The 19977-nt window shown below is 37.5% G+C and overlaps 1 protein-coding gene across 5 annotated transcripts in view; it reads right to left on the reverse strand.

Moving 5' to 3' along the window:
• FREM1 (FRAS1 related extracellular matrix 1) overlaps nucleotides 1-19977 on the reverse strand; it is a 171709-nt gene that overhangs the window by 12515 nt on the left and 139217 nt on the right. For all 5 annotated transcript variants that reach the window (XM_074394856.1, XM_010338740.3, XM_074394857.1 and 2 more), the window contains 8 exons: nucleotides 18958-19030; nucleotides 12419-12568; nucleotides 10699-10937; nucleotides 9947-9994; nucleotides 9542-9706; nucleotides 9200-9328; nucleotides 8630-8745; nucleotides 2403-2488 (listed from right to left, as the gene is read on the reverse strand). In XM_074394856.1, coding sequence (XP_074250957.1) covers nucleotides 2403-2488; nucleotides 8630-8745; nucleotides 9200-9328; nucleotides 9542-9706; nucleotides 9947-9994; nucleotides 10699-10937; nucleotides 12419-12568; nucleotides 18958-19030 — 1006 coding nt within the window. The remainder of the gene's footprint in view (nucleotides 1-2402; nucleotides 2489-8629; nucleotides 8746-9199; nucleotides 9329-9541; nucleotides 9707-9946; nucleotides 9995-10698; nucleotides 10938-12418; nucleotides 12569-18957; nucleotides 19031-19977) is intronic.

The following is a 19977-nucleotide window of genomic DNA, read 5'->3' on the forward strand; positions in this document are numbered from 1 at the left end:
TAAATGGCAGCTATTATTAGTATTCATATCATCCTACATGCAGAAGTGCTATCACAGGGAAACAGATATTTTTTGCCTATTGTTCTTCTTCCTTGTTATTTAAATGTCCTGGTTTTCATATTTGAAAGTAGCTTACTATGTATGATTTTGAATTGAGAGCTTAAGATGTTTCAATCTGCTACAATTCCAATAAAAAGCAGATTTTCTCAACTTGCTTCTCTACCCCCACTGGCAAAGTTTGCAAATTACACTTTAATGTTATAAAGCTTCTATAATATTTTCTTAAAGAAGCACTTACTCTCTTTCATAATAGAAATAAAAAAATAATAAAATGAGAAAGGAACCCCCTGCCACGGCGTGATCCAACATTCCCCAAATCAAATTTGACCATGAAAACACCCCTAGATATACAGCATTTCACCTTCCCCCAACGGATTCTCAGTCAGTATTTTTGAGTGGAATCAAATGAAATGCTTTTGGTTAGGAATGCCCTATCTTCTTCTGGATTGTTTCCTTGAATTATTGATTAGATGACATGATATCTAAGCATACTGTGAGGACAGAGCCTTACAATGAGTCATTACGGATGCAGAGAAAACTTATCTTCCAGCCCTGTCCCTTAATACTCATATCATTTCAGAATTTAGGGACCTACTGAGTACTACAGAAATATTGAAAAGTTGGCCGGGTGCGGTGGCTCAAGCCTGTAATCCTAGTACTTTGGGAGGCCGAGGCGGGTGGATCACGAGGTCAAGAGATCAAGACCATCCTGGTCAACATGGTGAAACCCCATCTCTACTAAAAATACAAAAAATTAGCTGGGCATGGTGGCGCGTGCCTGTAATCCCAGCTACTCAGGAGGCTGAGGCAGGAGAATTGCCTGAACCCAGGAGGTGGAGGTTGTGGTGAGCCGAGATCGTGCCATTGCACTCCAGCCTGGGTAACAAGAGCGAAACTCCATCTCAAAAAACAAAACAAACAAACAAACAAAACAAACAAAAAAAAGAAATACTGAAAAGTTAAGAGAGGGAACTGTTATGTATTATTCAAATACAATGCCTCTAAAGAGAAGCAGTGGGAATATTGACTTTGATATGCCCTGAAAATTCTATTTCTAAAGTGGTTTAAAAAGATTTGTTATTCCACTGGGAATAGTGGCTCATGCCTGTAATCCCAGCACTTTGGGAGGCTGAGGCGGGTGGATCACTTGAGGTCAGGAGTTCAAGACCAGCCTGGCCAACACGGTGAAACCCCATCTCTACTAAAAGTTCAAAAATTAGCCAGCTGTGGTAGCAGGCACCTGTAATCCCAGCTACTAGGGAGCCTGAGGCAGGAGAATTGCCTGAACCCAGAGGGCAGAAGTTGCAGTGAGCCAAGATCACACCACTGCACTCAGAGCAAGACACCGTCTCGAAAAAGAAAAAAAAAAAGATTTGTTATTATTGTTAAAACTGTAGAACATATTAAGACTTCAGAAAAGAAGAAATAAAATTAAAATCATGTATATATATATATTTTTTGAGACAGGGTCTTGCTCTGTTGCCTATGCTAGTGTGCAGTAGCACAATCAGGGCTCACTGCAGCCTCATCTTCCCAACCTCAAGCATTCTTTCCACCTCAGTCTCCCAAGTAGCTGGGACTACTATTAGCTGCCACCATGCCTGGCTAATTTTTAAATTTTTCATAGAGACAAAGACTCACTCTGTTGCCCAGGCTCATCTCGAACTCCTGGGCTCAAGCAATCCTCCAGCCTTGGTCTCTTGAAGTCCTGGGACTACAGGCATAAGCCACCATACCAGCCTACCTATAATGCTTACCTGGAGTTAAGTCATTTCTAATTATTTGGAATATAATATATAATTTATTTATATTTATACATACACCACATGTATATAATTTTTAAATTCTAAATTATTTACTTTATATGAATGTAGACCCTGAATTTTTACTTAGCACCTTGCCGTAAACGAAATACATTTTACATTTTATATGTAATATAATGTGCATCCAACATATATTTGTTAAATGAATTAATAAACATAAGGTAATTTTCATGTCTTGATTAACAGCTTGCAAAATCATTAAATTTTACATATTCCTTCATATGGCTATACTATAATTTATTTAACCATTCTTCAGTTACAGCGATTTCTAATTTTTTACTTTTAGAAATATTATTGCATTGAATTCTCTTGCTTATCAGTCTGACCACATCCCTATTTATTTCTTTGGGATAGATGTCTTAAAATGAATGTATTGTGTCAAAGGTTTAAGATGAGTTTAAAATTCGTTGCCTATGGTGGTAAACCATGATCATTTGCCCCACGGAGTGAGTAGCAGGGTGGTGGTGCTTGTTTGTTTCATGTCCTTGCCTTGCTCCTCAGTGCAGCACAGATACTTGCCTATCCAGAAGGACTTTCTCCCACCAATGTCCCAGAGCCATTGCATGTGCTGCCTGGAGAATACAGTCACAAGGTTGCCCAGGTATCTACATGCAAATGAAAATGAGGGCATCAGCAACAAGCAGTTAACATTTCTGCGTAACAGAAATAAAAATAAGTTTAAAATACACAAAAATGTATGTATGTTAAAAGAACTTTCTAAGATTTTAGTACTGTAGTTTTATTTAAAAAGTATCTGCAGGGTGGGGGTAAGTGACATCAAGGAAAGTGATCTTTTATTGTATATCTGGGCTTTCCAGCATAAAATATCAATAGGTTTTAAGACATAAACAATAGATTTCAAACATCTTTTTGGAAATTCAGCAACTGAATTATTTATTTAATGCCAAAATACTATTCTTCTCATAAGTTTATTTCTAACTGGTATAAATTTGGCAAATACCAAGTTAATTGGATCAGTAAGGTAACCCAAACTATTTAGATAAAATTACATCAGGCTTAAATTTGGAGCTTAGTGTGTTTAGTCAAATAAACATTTAATTATGACTCCTTCATTATATTCAATGAAATGAGTATAGCCCCAACTGTCAAACCTTCTTAGAATGTGTAGAAATTAAACTGCCTGTTTTTACAAATATATATAAAGTATTTTTCACAAAACAGATTTTTTTATGAATTATTTTTGCAGCTAGCTATTTTCAGAAGCAATATTTGATTGTGCCTAATTCCCCAGTGGTGCTCATTAAAACCTCTTTAAAAATGCTTTAAGTAAAAAGCCAATAAACAATTCTTTGTTTCTTCTTTAAGAAAAAAAAGAAAGTTTCAAACAAGAAACAAGTACGTCATGTATACATGTATTCTAACATTACACTGTACCTCACAAATATATACAATTATTATTTGTCAATTAAACATAAAATTAAATTTTAAAAAATAATTTTAAGCATTTAAATAAATCAAACAAGGAAAAAAATTAAATCACCATGATCTTTTTGCCTAGTTAATATCCATTGATATGAAAAGTAGGAAACAAAATTAGTAACACATTATTTAAGATACCTATTGAATTGAATTTAATTGTATTTATTTTGCCTGTCTTTTCGAAATTCGGAACTATTTCTCTGCTTCTCCAGACTAGTTATGGTGAACATAATTTGTCTATTTTTAAATGATTTTCCCCCACTAATAATAGTACTTTGCTGCTATCTGATGCAATGATGATTTCTAGGCCTCTTTTACTTAGATATATAAGGCACTTTGTCCCTCACTGAATGGCCTTACACTGCTGAACTGGGTTTTGTGACTTGGCTCTGATCGACCTCATTATCGATTCTCAGCTCCTGTCTGACAGTTACAGCAGGTCTGATGAGGCATCTCCTCTCCTCCCCTCCCCATCACATCCAACATGGTCATTCTAATGTGCTGTAGGCTTAGAACACACAATACCAAATTTGTGTTAAACATAAGCCAAGGGAGGGCTTGAGGGGGTATCCTAGTCACCATGGGATTTTGTACAGAGCATGAGAGACCAGGGTTCCACTTCCGATTGCCCCTTAATTCTCTCACTGAATTCCCTAATTCTCTTACTGAACTAATTACCTTACTGAAGTTCCCTCACTTCGCAGCCTCAACTTCATCATCAAACTGCAATGGGTTTTATTCAATGATATTTAACATCTTCTCTAGCTTGAATATTCCTAAAGGTATCTTTAAAACAAACTTGGTAAAATCCATTTTAGCTGCTCAAGTACAGTTTCGGTTTTCTTATTGACTCTCCAAAAAGCAAGAAATTCCAAAAGAGTGAGATGGGAAGATAGCTCTGCTTCAGATAGGTAAAATATTAGAGCGTAGTTGTTCACAAAAGAAATATTTAGGTATTCATATGTTGATTATTTTATTAAAATATTACTCCTTTTATTTTATGCTCACATACATATAACATATGGTAGGTATATATGGATATAAAATTAAAATAAGTAGGTATACATACACAAATATTTGTATTATGGAATTAGAAACAAAAGCTTTAATTTTTCTGGTTATAGAAATAAACATCTACTTCTCTGAAAATTTTTGATTAAGTATAGGTATATTTCAGGGTAACCCTAAGGAAAGGCCAGCAGGGGTTCCAGACACTCCTGTGGGAAAACAAAATGGTTTAATAGATAATGATCTATAATAATAGAATTACCAAATGTACAATGACTGCCTGAGGAAATGAGCAGATGAGATTACAATATGTAAATTCAAGAAATGCATAATCTAGGAGTCTGGCTCCCTTGACTTAGAAAAATAATAAAACACCAATGAGGAGGAAAGAAGATTGTTGATAAAGATTGAGTTGAGTTAGCAAATCTGGTTAGGGACAAAGGATAAAGTAAAATTTGCTGTCCTTATGGAAATATGGGTGTTGTGAATGACCTTCTGTAAAGGACTTTCAGAAATATTTGTTAAATAAATGAATCTATAAATGAGGAATTTGATCATACTTTAGGTTTGCCTTGAAACGTTAATTTGATTTAAATCCAACTTAGGATCCATAATTTAATAAAAATCTTAATATGTGTTTGCGGTGAGAGAAAAACAATTATTAACACATAATTTTGAAAATCTACTTTATGTAACCTCAACACAGTTAAAATAGACATGCTTGTCAGTACATCTGTGATGAGAAACCCACTATACTTAGGGGATATATTTTAGAGAGTATGATGATGAAAAACTAAATTCTGTCTCTTTCATTTACTTCCATATATGATTGTGAGCAAGTGATTTGGCTTCCTTGAACCTTTTAAATAAATCTGTAAACTGTAGATAAGAGAAATGATGGGAGGATCAAATAAGCTAATACATGTGAAACAATTTCACATACTATCAATATAAAAGTAAGACATTGTTGACAAGGAGGCATGCAGGACTACAGTCAGGCTAATATAAAAGCGTCACGGGTGAAAGTGCTTAAAAACCAAGCTGCAGATGAAATCTTAGATTAAGCACATGAGAAAGTACCTATGCTTTTAAATTAATTTGGGCCTTGAGTTTATTATTGTGATGACTGATGGTACAGTATTAACACATAAGTGAAGAAACTCCTTGCTACTTACTCACTTAATAGAACCTACCCATAATTATTAATAGGTGTATCAATAAAATGAAAACAAAAGATGATGGGAGACTGATGTAGACTTGTCAACATGAGTGCATCAACAATGTTACTATATTGCTATTGTATCATAAAAAGTGATTTTTGACAACAAAAACCTAGACTATTATCTCAGGATAAAGAACAGTTCTTTAAAAAAAAAAAAAAAAAAATTGGCAATCTGACACCACCATCGATGACTGAATGGAAAGATATCTCTCAATACATACTGTCCTTACGTTTCTCATACATAAAGAACCAATGAAAGCTTCATTATAGACCAGCTACTTGCATTGTCCTTTAAGAACCACTGGAAGATGAACAAAAGGTTGCTTCTAAACTTCAAGTTGGGAAGTTCTATTATGTTCATCTACATTTTATCAACAAATCAACAATTTAATCTTGACAACTTTGACTAGAGTATAACTACTCTCCCTTAATTTTGTAAGCAGAGACCCAGAGTATTCTCCCATTTGTTACATACTGCAATCTTCTTGTTAGTTTAGATAGCTTTTCATCAACACCAAAGCTCTTTCCTCAAGGAGGAAAAAAGACCAATACCACTACTCCTACTGGAACTTTCAATACGTAAAGACAAACTAAATGATATCTAGTTAAGATGTCATTTTAATATCTTAACCATCTTAATGATGGAAGAATGTCTTCTTTGTTCTTTAACATATAGCACTATGGAATTACATGTATTTAAAACAATTATTATTTGTAAAAATGTTAACATTTTATCTTATTTGATATCACCAATGTAACAACAAACTCCTGAGAGCCGCTGTTTAACCTCTCTGGTGACTCTATTCACAGTTAGAACATGAAATATACCAGTGAAGAAAAAGGTGGTTTTGCCAATTTGTAAACATACTTTTAAAACATTTTATTAGCTTTTTTAAAAACTAGGTATAATTTACATATAATAAATTGAATAGATGTTTTAATATTCAATTTGATTAGTCTTGCCAATCATATATACATCCACTTAGTAACCACTTAGAATAAGACATTGAACACTTCTCTCACTTCAGAACGTTGCCTCATGCTGTTTTCTAGTCATTCCACAATCTTACCAGAGATGACAATTTTTTATTTCTAACAACATAGATTATATTTTCTTATTTATATATATGGAATCATATAATAAGTATTCTGTTGCATAGGGCTGCTTTCTTTCTACATTCTATTTTTGATTTATCTACAATTGTTGGAGGTTTCAGTAGTTTATTCAATCACTTATAAAATAACTTATCAAAAAAAACCCCAATTTATTCTGTTGATGAAGAAAATATCAAGTACTTCTAAACATCCGTAACAAAAAAAAACCCAAATTAATATTATTACGAATAAAGTTACTATACGATACTTTTATAAAGCTTTTTTTAGCATATATTTTTATTTCTTTTGGTTAAATACCTAGGAGTAGAATACGTTAGGTCATAGGGTAGATGCAGATAACTGTATAAGAAACTGCTAGACCGTTCTACAAAGTGGATGTATCATTTTACATTTGACCAACAACACATGAGAATTCTATTTGCTCTACATCTTTATCAACATTTGGTATTGTCTACCATGGAATACTATGCAGCCATAAAAAAGAACAAGATTGTGTCCTTTGCAAGGACATGGATGGAGCTGGAGGTCATTATCTGCAGCAAACTAATACAGGAACAGAAAACCAAATGCTTCATGTTCTCAAAAGTGGAAGCTAAATGATGAGAACACATGGACACATAGGGGAACAACCCACATTGGAATGTGGAAGGTGAGAGGAAGGAGAGGATCAGGAAAAATAACTAATGGGTACTAGGCTTAACACCTGGGTGATGAAATCATCTGTACAACGAACCCCCATGACACATGTTTTCCCAGGTAGCAAACCTGCACATTTACCCCTGAACCTAAAAGTTTAAAAATTAAAAACAAATTTGGATTGCCATATTTATAATTTTAACTATTCTAGTAGGTGTGAAGTGGTCTTTCATTTTGGTTTTCATTTTTATTTACCTAATATCTAATGGTTTTGTGCACCTTTTCATTTATTTATTGACCAACTGTATTTCACTTTGGTTTTCATTTTTGTTTACCTAATATCTAATGTTTTTGAGCACCTTGTCATTTATTTATTGACCAACTGTACATCTTGCGAAAACTCCCAATCATTTACTATTGTTTGAATTGTCTTTTTGTCATTGATGTGTAGAAGTTGTGTGTACTTTCTGGATTTAAGATTTTTATTAGGTTTATGTTTGAGAATAGCTTTTCCTGAATGTGGTTTGCTCTTTCATTTTCTTAATGGCGTCTTTAAGCATAACATTTTAAATTTGATGAAGTAAAAGATCTGATCAATAATAACCAGAGACTTCCCTAGTCTAAATTTCCAGCCATGGGGAATATTAGTCTAATTGTGTTGTTTGCATAATATCCAGGTTGACCAAAAAAAAAAAGTGAGGGAGAGTCAGGGATAAGCACATATGCATTTTTAAAGTCCTGGACTATATGCATTTGGTTGTCATCACCTGACTACAAGTCATCCTTTATTGAATGTTCTGTTACCTAGTAAGCCTTTGTCCTACTTGTCCAGCTGTATAATCATTGCTATATAATCGCATTGCTAGAGGCCCGATGCTATAAGGCTTTTCACTGCTACATACTTTCAATTAAATGGGCACAAATTCTTATCACATAAAAAAAGATATCAGAACTGCAATGCTGCTGACTCAGAAAATCTTTTTCTGATTTCCTCACAAAGAATGAGATAGAGAGGAAAAAAGAAAAGAAAGAGAAACACGGCAACGGTGCAGCTTTTACAGAAGAGAACAAAGTCAAATATTAGGTAGTTACAAAAGTAATGGCAAAAACTGCAATTACTTTTGCACTAACCAGATACATTATCGAGGCCACTCACAAATCCATTCTGAGCTACAGAACTCCCTCGGGGCTCCTAAAACAAAGCCAAACAGATATTAAACACTCAAAACTTGTTGAATGAATGAAGCAACTCGTGACTTCCATTAGAAAATAGAGAAATAGTGGAAAAGAAGACATCAATCAAATGTGCAAAAGGGTTCCTTACTGTTCCCTGCAAGCTCGGGCAGCTGCATTCCAGGTGCCTTTCTGCTCTGTGATCAAGATGTGACAGTAGCCTGAGTGATGGTGCCACCCAGCTGGGCAGGATTTATCCTCCACGTCCTGAAAAACAGTTGTGTGTGTTCACATCGTAACGGTCTTTACCATCTGCAGTCCACTCAGCATGAGGAGCCCTACAAGTCCCTTAACTTCAGTCAAGTAGTTTTGTCACCGCAAAGGGAGTCAGCCCTAATCCCAATTCTCCCTCTTGAGAAACGCAATGACTTCTTACAGAAAACACTATCACAGTCAGCAACATTTCAGTTTTTCAACTTTGACATTCTGATAACCAAACAAAACAAGTAAACATCTTAAATGACATTGATTTAACTAATGTATTTTGTGATTTTTTTTTGAAAAGCCACTTTAGGCAAATTTTTCCTCTTAGCCTTCAAGTTGTAACCCTGGCCAGAATATGCAACATGAGTTGAGTAATGCACAAGATCATTCCCCTTTATTAGCATATCATAGAGCACACTGCAAGTAAAGGTGCTTGGCTGCTCAGCCTGTCTCCCACCTTGGTTTGGGGACTCCAGGCTTTCCAGGCAATCCCATTGCACTGATACAGCTTCTGGATGCCTTCTTCAAAATGGAAGAGTCCCTTTAATTCCAGAGTGCAATTCTTTGGAAATGAGGGCAAATGGTCCTTTGAGAAGAAAAGGCAACTTAGCAATTTAGAATTGTCTTAAGGAAAGTTGCTCATATATTCACCTCGTTTGGGTCTTCATTTGAGAAGCATTGGTGTTGAGTAAACTGTCCCCCCAACCAACCGTGGAGGCTATTTTGTGAATTAAGTGTGTTTATGGCCCAGCAAACAACTTGTTATAAGGTGAATAGGAAGGAAAAAAGATTTTCATACCTGTCTGGGGAAGTGTGAGCCAGTTGTGGATTCCACCTTATCTGCTTGAGGCAGTTCTGCCCCCTTAATTGTCTTTTGGGGCTGACTAATGATGGATACTTTGGCCTTCCTTTTGTGACTTGGAAAACTGTCATCCTCCAGTTTCAAGGAAACGATCCCATGATACTTGAGGAAACCAACAATCAACAACAATAAAGAAAAAGGAAACACCAAGATAGCAAACAAAATAAGGAGCAATTCAAAAATTTGGTCAAAGCAAAAAGACAAGAGGATTTGTTTTTCTGAACGCTTAAGCCTCTAATTTCAAAACAATTTTATATAAATGTAAAAATATAAAATAATAGTTTCCCTAAATACTTGCATCCATACATATAAGAAATTTAGCAATTCTGTGGCTATGCTTACATTATAGATGATGTCTGTTCCATTTCTATAAACAGAGGATGGATGAACCTGAAATTGACAGAGAACAATATATGAACAGAATTGGATTGACTAATAAATAGCAATAGGGTAAAACCACCCAGTAAGATCTTACTAATGTCTGAACAATTAGTATCTTATGCGCAATATGTATCTTAAGATTTTCCATGTCCAAATCATTGGAATTTCAGAAATCAGTAGGCCTAAACAGAATTTGTGATTGTTGTATGGATTCACACATACATAGTTCCAGTCAGGGAGGAAATACCTCTTTATTTTTTGGTATATCTACAGTACACAGAGGTCCAAGAAAACACATACACACACACACACACACACACACACACACACGTGCAACGTGAGAGTGTGCAGTGCTTAGAATGCTGTGTTAATAAGGACAAAGCCATGGCTTCCACACCCAGCTGCATCACTTAATCTCCCTCTATTTTAGGGTCACTGGTCATTTCCTATTTGTCCTGGTCCCAAAAGGAATCAAAGCAGAAGTCATATGGATAAATCAGCATTATCTATGACCTCAGTTAGTACAATTAAAGAAGCAAGGCAGCCTCGTGATCTTTGTAAACAGAAGGCACTGCCTACCTGTGCAAGGAACCATGGCCCCTACTCGCTATGAGAATCGAAACAGCTTCTTCAGTGTTTCAGAATACTTAATATCTTTTGATTCTTTCAGTATGTATTCTGCACATCAACTCCCAAAAGGTCCCCATCCTTACTGTTTTGCCATTCCCATGGGTCCTAAGCTTCCTTTGAGAAAAATGTGTAGAATCAAAGCCCCACAGGGTGTCTCCCCTGGTGACTGCTAGCTGCGTGGAAGATGGAAGAGGTCTTCTTTCCAGATGAAAGGAACCAGAAGTGGTAGATGAGGAAGACCCTTGGGGCAGCAGACGCCAAATGCCCTTCTCCCATGTTCTGTGCTTGCTTTGGTTGGAGGAATATGAAGGATGGCACTGTCCTGGAGGCATGCAAGATGGCAGGCGGTCAGTTCATTTTATACAAACAGATAAGGGATCATATTGACACAGCTCCTGGGGCAGCTTGTCATTAAACCTAGATGGATGGTTTTCCCACCAGATGTTGCCTTTTTGCCATTTGCCAAAACGCCTTTATTCTTCATCAGTTTACATCCAGGAAAGCTGTGCCTGTCTGCACATCTATTGAGTGATTAGAAAGTCATGAAATCGATTAAATAAACCCCAAATGAAAATCACTGTTATGATTTTATAATCATGCCATATACTGGGGGAAAAGTCTCACTTCTCTTATTATAGTATACCCCAATATACAAGTTTATTCACTGATTAAGTAGTATTTCACAAGCACTTTATTCATTTCCTGGAGGTAGAAACTGGAATTGTTTAAAGATGTCATAGAATTAAGTCGTATTTGTAAAACTTTGCACTTAGTTGCAACAGAACAAAGACCCCGTAAATCTTAATAGAGTGGCTTCTATTGGAAACCTCACCAATTAGTATTTCTGGGAAGGCATAAAAAATTAGAGGGCAGAACCCTTGTCTGGGTAGTGTCTATTTCATATATAAGATGTGTATATCATGTCTTTTGTATACTTCACGTGACCAGAAGATTCTACTGGAAAAGAAAGAAATCTGTTGAGGAAAGGTAGGGGAGAGATGTTGCGGAAACATGGATATGATAAAGAAAAGAGTAGAGTGCCCATTTTTATTACAGAGTAAGAAAGGTAATAGATTCCAGGCAAGAAAAAATATGGACCATAGGGTATGACAGGTGTAAAAATAGGGGTATAAGATTGAATATGGTATGGAACACTTGTCAAATGCTAAAAAGACAAGTAACTGGAAGGCATTTGGCAGACAAAAAAAAAAATCAGAGCACCAAAGACTTTGGCTGGTCTTTATTTTATTTAGTTCACAGGTTGTTCTTTAGCATAGACAATCCAGGATTGTCTGTTTGGCGCTGCCATCCAAAGTCATTCATTAATATTCTCCAGCTGCTCCCAAATTCCCAAGCCAGCTGCATCTTTCACATCTATTTTTTCTCCAATTCCTTCCTCTCTTAGAATTTTCCTGGTCACACTACAGTGGGGGCTCAGATTTTAGGCATTAAGAGCGCTCTTTAACAGAGGAAGATAATTACAGCTCTACAGACTCTGGGGGAAAATAATTGTCGATAGATTCTCACCAACACAGTTTCCCCCTCGGTGAGAACAACAAATGGGTAGAAAAAAAACAACTCCGGCACTGACTTGTTGCTTTTCTCAAGCGATCATTCTTAGCAGGAGGAAAACCACATGAAGCAGAAACCAGAATAAAGGGCCTACATCACGACTGAGGGTGCTTTCTTGACAAGAAATTAAGCATTTTGATTTGAAGGTGTTATCAAGCACATTGGCTGTTGAAAGCAAGAGCTACAGCGCCAGTACCGCTCCTGATTTCAAGATGATGATCAAAAGAATACCTCCTTTTGAGTCCAAAATTTTCACTGCAGCTTTTGTCTTTGTGCCAAGAACTGCATTCACAGGGGAGTTCAGAATTACTTCAAAGACCTCATCATCTTCCTCTAATCCGTCATAGGTAATTGCTATATTCCACATCTTAGTTGACATTCCTACAAGAAGTAAACATTTTAATTACTCTTTAATTGCTATTTCAATCACCTAGGTGTCAGAGAAATATATTAATTAACATGTCTACAGCTAGACTGCAGCAGCCCGAGTGAGCTATTGTACTGCTACCAACTCACTGAAGTCCTGCTGTTCTCCCAAATAATATGAAAAGACCACATTTGTTCCTGGACAATGATGATTCCGTTTAAATGCAAACACTGTAACAAAAAAGTAAGCTGCATTATGTGAGGGATTTAAAAAAAAAAAAGCGTTATTAGATGAGATCCAAGACTTAATTTTTTCCCCAACCTGTTCCTTCTCTTCTTAAGAATAAACAAGTATTGCAATCTTAAAATCTTAATAGTTTAAAAAAATCTTAAGCTCTTGATGCAGACAGAAGTGATTATTGGATGGTACTTCAGGCTATTCACAGAACCCTTGAAATGATTGATTGCTTAATCATTTCTAAAGACAGCTGCTTGCATCGGCTTCCTTACTTCCTGGGATCTTTCTAGCCCACAAATGCTTTTTCTGATGATGTAAGAGTCAGAAGTTTGATATCTTCCTAGACAGAATTCATGGGCTGGGGGTTCTAGAAATAGACAGAGCCATTTTTTTTTTCCCTCTTTCTGACTACCTCTGTTCATGAAGTTACAATCAAGCTTGGTTCACAGTAACTTTGTGAACTTAATATTATACTAAACAGTTTGACATTACAAACATACCAGCCATCCTGTCACCACGAAGATGGGAAAGCAACCCCAGATACACACAATATTAAGGCTGGAAGACACTTCTGAGATGATCTCATCCTGAGCAGTTTCCATGATGTGGATCACAGGATATCCCCTGAGTTTATTTAGAAGAGCAAGTGGTGGCAGGAAGTAAAGAGAATACTTTTTAGTGGAGAAAGAAGGCTCAAGTTTAATAGGAGTAAACACAGTAAACTTATGGTATAACTTTTCTGAGCTAAGTTGGAAAAGCTTACTCTGCCATTTGCCCATTGGCTCTTTGAGTGCTTTTCCTCCCCTAAGCCCCCATATATAAAGCAGTTAAGCTTTTTAAAAAGTCTTCTGTTAAAAATATGACTTGTCTGGGCACTATGGTGCACACCTGTAATCCCAGCACTTTGAGAGGCCAAGGTGGGTGGATTACTTGAGCTCGGAGTTTGAGACCAGCCTGGCCAACAGAGCAAAACCCCATGTCTACAAAAAAACAAAAACAAAAATTTAGTGGGCGTGTGGCACTTGCCTGTGATCTCAATTACTCAGGAGGCTGAGGTGGGAGGATCACTTGAGCCCAGAAAGTCAAGGCTGTGGTGAGCCCAGAATGCACCACTGCACTCCAGCCTGGGTGACAGAGTGAGATCTTTTCCCAAGCTCCAAAAAAAAGATTTTTTTCTTGCAGAATGCCTTCTACAGACTCATGCACCTCAACTGTCCATCTATATCATAGCTTCTTTCTTGAAAGTATGCCTCATATAGATCTCATGATCTAATCAGTCTCTTCAACCCTCAACAGAAGCCAATGGAAAGGTGAAGCTATCCACTTCACCCACTTTTGGCTTGCTACACTTAGAGGGAAAAAATTATGTGTATTTGTAATAATTTTATTTTATTAAAAAATAGGCTGACAGCTAATTTATTAAGTTTTCAGCACTGAGTTCTGAAATCAATTTCGTTCACAGTCTTTGCAAAAGCAGAAGCTGAAGCATCTAGTATGTATAATAATACCATGTAGGCCGGGCGCGGTGGCTCAAGCCTGTAATCCCAGCACTTTGGGAGGCCGAGGCGGGTGGATCACCAGGTCAAGAGATCAAGACCGTCCTGGTCAATATGGTGAAACCCCATCTCTACTAAAAATACAAAAAAAAAAAGTAGCTGGGCATGGTGGCACATGCCTGTAATCCGAACTACGCAGGAGGCTGAGGCAGGAGAATTGCCTGAACCCAGGAGGCGGAGGTTGCAGTGAGCCGAGATCGCGCCATTGCACTCCAGCCTGGGTAATAAGAGCGAAACTCTGTCTCAAAAAAAAAAAAAATAATAATAATAATAATAATACCATGTAATTCCAATCTCATGGATAGATGAATCAATATATCAAAACATATATTTTGTACTTATAATATGCTTATCTTTGCATTAGATGCTATGGAGAATACCAGAAGTATAACATAAGCCAAGCCCTGATCTAAAGGAGCATAAAATCTTTTGGAGGAGGCAAAAGCAAAATCAGAAAAGTCAAATAACTATTGAAAGCTATATATGTTTAGCTACCAAAAGACACAGAAGAGATGGTAGATCCTGTGTAAATGTGGGTTTTAGAAGTGAAAGGATTAGGAGGGAGGAAATGGGAAAACAACATAGCAAAGATAGGAAGATAGCAAAGTAGAGCTCTTGATCAGGGAAGGGTGAGTGGATTAGCTGGCTGGAATAGAGAGGTTACAGGGGTGGACAGGAGGCCATGAGGTTGCAAAGACGATTTGTAGCCAGACTGCAGAGAGCCCTGGACACCAGGTGGCCAGATTCAGACTTTACAACATAAACAACAGAAAAGGTTCTTGAACAAAGAAGACATATATTGAAAGTGGATGTATAAGCAAAATAAGCCTGAGACTGTTATAGGAGAAGGTTTGGAGAGCCAGACAGATAAACAGAGAGGCTAGAAGTTGGGAGACCACATAGACAGCTGCTGCAATACAATCGGCATGAAAAGATAAGAGGTGGACAATGAAGAAAGCATATGAATAATAAGATTGTTAGTATTTGGAGAACTATTTTGACCCTCAAAGACCATAAAATTAAGTATTATGTCTAATACAAAAATATTTCCAACTCCCAACCAAATCCCTTATTTTAAGATTAATTTTTAAAAATTATAGTACCCTCCAACCAAAAAGAAAAAAAGCTTAAGGTTTTTGTTGGACCTTATAGAGTAGAACCAGATGGTTAAGGGTTAGAGAAATATCTTCTCAGTTTCATTTAAGGGCTTCTGATTTGTCTACATTCCAACTTGGTTTCTATGCCTACCAGGTGTGCCCAGAGGACCAGCTCTTTAGGTTAATGAGACTGGAAGTAAGAACTTTATCATTTTTTCCCTTCCTCTTTCACTTTCAAGGTGCAAAGTGTTTGCTAAGGCCCTGAGATATACAATCATTTTCAGAAGGCTTGGACTGACTCCCTGTTCCTGCAAAACAAAAGGTGCTGAAGAGGAAAGAGAGGTGTCACTTTATGCAGATGTATTCCACTTTACAGAGTAGGTAAGTTCCTGGATGTTTTCCTGAAAAGCAGATTTCTCCACTGAAAGACATTTTCTCAATATTTTTTAGTAAATGCCACATTAGAGATCTGTCCCCTTGGAAAACATTTTGACCCTAAGGAATGATGAAATTTCAATTAAGAATGCTGCAAGCCTTTCAGGAACACATATTTTAAGGGAAAACAATCATTTTCTCAGGAGTATTTTTATATCCACATAAGATTAGCCCCAATAGCTGAATGCAAAGTAGTCAGGATTTGCTTTTGTTTGGGTCTTTTTGGTTTGGTAGCATAGCTGCAGCTTCAAGACAAGCTTCCTCCCAGCTCCCATGTAAGAGTTCTCAAACCTTACAACGTCCCACTGCCTTCGATTGCTCACTCTGTTTCTTCACCCAATCATGAAAGCTGCCATTTTTTAAAGGGACAAATTGATTTCCCTTGGTCAAAGGGGTAGGTGTGGGGATGGGGACACCAGACCCAGAAGAGGCAAGGATTAACAAGACAGGAGTAAATATTCACTGGACCTGTGGACATGGAGAACTTCAAAATTCCCTAAAGCAAGATTTCAGTTTATAAAACTTCCTCTGGGTTAATAAAATTCCCAAACAATAAACAGTCAAGTAGTTTTTTTTTTCTAAATTTATAAGATATGCTTATATTATTTCTTAAATTGTCTAAATAATATCTAAAATCATAAGATTATTTAGAGTCCCCAGAAGTCATTAGTATCTACTCAAGACAGCATGTAAGCTCTTCTAGACAAATGGGTATTAATCTTATCCAGTGAAACCTCCAAGACATAGATTTCAGAGTCTCTTCTAGTGTGATACATTCTAGTTCCTAGCAATCTGAGTACCTGATGGGCTGCTTGAAACCTACTAGCAGACAAAATTACTCCTAATCTTGTAACAAACAGACCTCAAATAATGAAGATGACACATGGCAAAGACTCTTGACTCCCAAGAAAGGGACGGTTTGAACTGCCTTAACGTGAAGTAGGAAGGGACACAGTGCAAATCATCTCACCCTTTAATTGTAGGTTTGATCACAAGAGCCTGGAGCAGTGAAGGAGTAAAGGGCACATACATAACAGGAATCTTTCCCATATGACACAGGATCTCTTCCCACAAAGGAGGTCAGCCGGAGGAACCAGCTTATCTGAGTTAGAAAGTTAAATATCACAGGAAGAAAGACAGAAACAAAGATGGATTTTTGCATATCTAAGTGAAGGCTCACTGTTATAGGCTGAACTGTGTTTCTAAAAAATTCGTATGTTAAGTCCTCACTCCCAGTACCTCTGAATGTGGTCTTATTTGGAACTAGGGTAATTACAGGTGTAATAAGTTAACATAAGGTGATACTGGAATAAGGTGGTCCCCTCATACATTATGACTGATGGTGTATAAAACGGTGGACTTGGCCAAGCGCAGTGGCTTATGTCTGGAATCCCAGCACTTTGGGAGACCAAGGCGGGTGGATCACGAGGTCAGGAATTCAAGACCAGTCTGGCCAATATGGTGAAACTCCATCTCTACTAAAAATTTAAAAAAATTAGCTAGGCATGGTGGTACGTGCCTGTAGTCCCAGCTACTTGGGAGGCCGAGGCAGGGGAATTGCTTCAACTCAGGAGGCGGAGGTTGCAGTGAGCTGAAATGGCACTACTGCACTCCAGCCTGGACAGCACAGTGAGATTCCATGGTTGGGGGTACTTTATAACACAGACATGCATACATGGAGAACACTATATGAAGATGAAAGCAGAGATTGGGGTGATGTAGCATGTGCTAAGAATGCCACAGTCTTCCACCCAGCCACCAGCATGGAAGAGAGGCATGGAATAGATTCAGAAATAATCCTTCATGCTGACACCTTGATCTTGGACCTCTAGCCTCCAGAACTGAGATACTCGACATCTCTGTTTCAAGCTACCCAGTGTTTGATGCCGTGTTATGACAGCCCTGGGAAACTAACACAGTCCTCAAGCATCACGCTACTTGCAGTGACCTGCAGAAAGCCATTCTTTTCTGTGTTTGATATTAAGATAGGCAATTTTGGGGTGGTGCTACTACTTAGGCCATTTTTTTTTTTTTTTTTTTTTTTTTTTGCCTTTGCTCAATGCTTTATGAGTTAGTGGCAGATGATGTCAATGGTTTACTCTTAGAGGAGTGTTCTCAGTGTGCAGAACATCTCCTTGGCTGGAAATCACAAAGCCACGGTCCTGTCTGCTTCTCTAGGCCCATTGTATTTGCTGCCCCCAAACCCCCACATTTGATTCAGATCCATCTCAAACTTCAGGGAAATAGAGAGAGCGATGCAGTGAGTGAGGGAGAGCCACCTGTCCCATTCACAGAAGTCACAGAAAAACGGTGCGGCTCCAGCCTCAGCTTTAGGCACACTTCTCCAAAGGTGTGTTGCTGCTTTTGTGTTAGTCCTTCATCCTGGAATTTTCTTCTTCATCTACACGCTACAATACTGCCTCCCCTGGGAAGTCTTTCAGGATTTCTCTTAGCCCAAACAACAGCTCATCTTTTGGGTCCCAGTGTAATATCACTGAGTGTTTTCCTGCCTGTGTTTCTCACACAATGGAACACCCTTGAGAGCAAGTGCCAACCTTTTTTACTTCCACCTGCATCTAGCAAAATTTTCCCACATATTTAAAACAAAATAAGTGCGACTTAACTAAATAATGATTTCCCCTGGAATCTCCTAATAACAACCTATTCCATGAGGGATCATTTAGAAATGCCCTTTAGGAATCCATATAAACATTCTGAAAAAATTTCATAAAAAATCTGAGGCAATAAAATTATAACCGCTCTGTGTCAGAACTTTAAATAATTTCTAAATGACCGAATATTTTTTTCTGGATTGTCTTGGATGTTTGCTTTGATAACTTATATTTGTTATAACTTTTCTTCTCATTTGAAATCAAAATTCACTTGTTATAAAAAAAAAAATAATAATAAGGGCAAAACCTCAAATCCAAACACCTCTCTTTCAGAGTGGGGTAGTATGGCTCCCTGAGGAGTTTCTACTTGGCTAAAGTTGTGTAATATTCTGTCTTCTCTACAATCTTCAGACATGGGAAAAAAAAAAAAAAACACTGTAAAACAAACTTCAGACACAAAATGTACCTGGGTCAAACTGAATCAGTTTAGATGGAGCCACGGTGAAATCTTTTCCAACTGCAGCTGACACTTGGTTGACCTTAGGAGGGAAAAAAAAATCTTTTTAAAATAAAAATATTCTACAATAGAGAAACATCCATTCTCCCTCATACTAGACTAAACTCATGCTCTTAAATCTGTTTTTAATATTAAGTAGGGGTTTTAAAAAATTATATAAACCATTTGGGATTCAGGCCACATGGATTTTCCTTAAAGTTGACTTTTTGCTAGACTAATATCAATGGAAAGGAAAGCTTTTGTTTTGTTTGGTTTTTCCTTTATAAATGATTTAGTTACTGAAGGAGCGTGAATTTTAAACTATACTTTGTCTCCGTTGAAAGTACAATTTTATTTTATTATCTTCCTTCTACCCCGATTTGGTTTTTAAAATAGTCCCTCAAAGGAAAGGGAGGGAGGAAATTGAAGAGGGAAAGAAAAAGCAAGACTCCTGACAACCCATGTGATCATCTGTCAGCTAGCCTGGAGGTGTCCTACAAGCTCCAGGGCACTGAAAGCCTTTAGACCAGATGAACTCAAACACATCTGGTTCATTTTCCTGTCTGGATGAAACCATCACTCTTCACAAACATGAAGGAGAGCTTTGTGGGACTGGCAGAACTGGTGAACAGCCAGACAAAGGAGATCCACAGCCAAAACCTAGGGCTTTCAAGGACCACGTCAAGTAGGTTTTTTAAAACAAAAAAACATTGCCCTAGTCTAAGGAGTCTATTGATGCACCCCTGCTTTTCAGCTCTGGCTCCAAAGCTAAAAACCAAAGAGATGATTTTAGCGCTCCGAAGTCATGGCCTTGAAATCCACGCAAAGGGTGCCTAAACACGTGTTAAGAAGTGTCCTTGGGCCAGGAGTGGTGGCTCACGCCTGTAATCAATCCCAGCACTCTGGGAGGCCGAGGCGGGTGGATCACCTGAGGTCAGGAGTTTGAGATCAGCCTGACCAACATGGTGAAACCCCTTCTCTACTAAAAAT

The sequence above is a fragment of the Saimiri boliviensis genome, chromosome 2 (genome assembly GCF_048565385.1).
Source record: "Saimiri boliviensis isolate mSaiBol1 chromosome 2, mSaiBol1.pri, whole genome shotgun sequence".
Taxonomy (NCBI): domain Eukaryota; kingdom Metazoa; phylum Chordata; class Mammalia; order Primates; family Cebidae; genus Saimiri; species Saimiri boliviensis.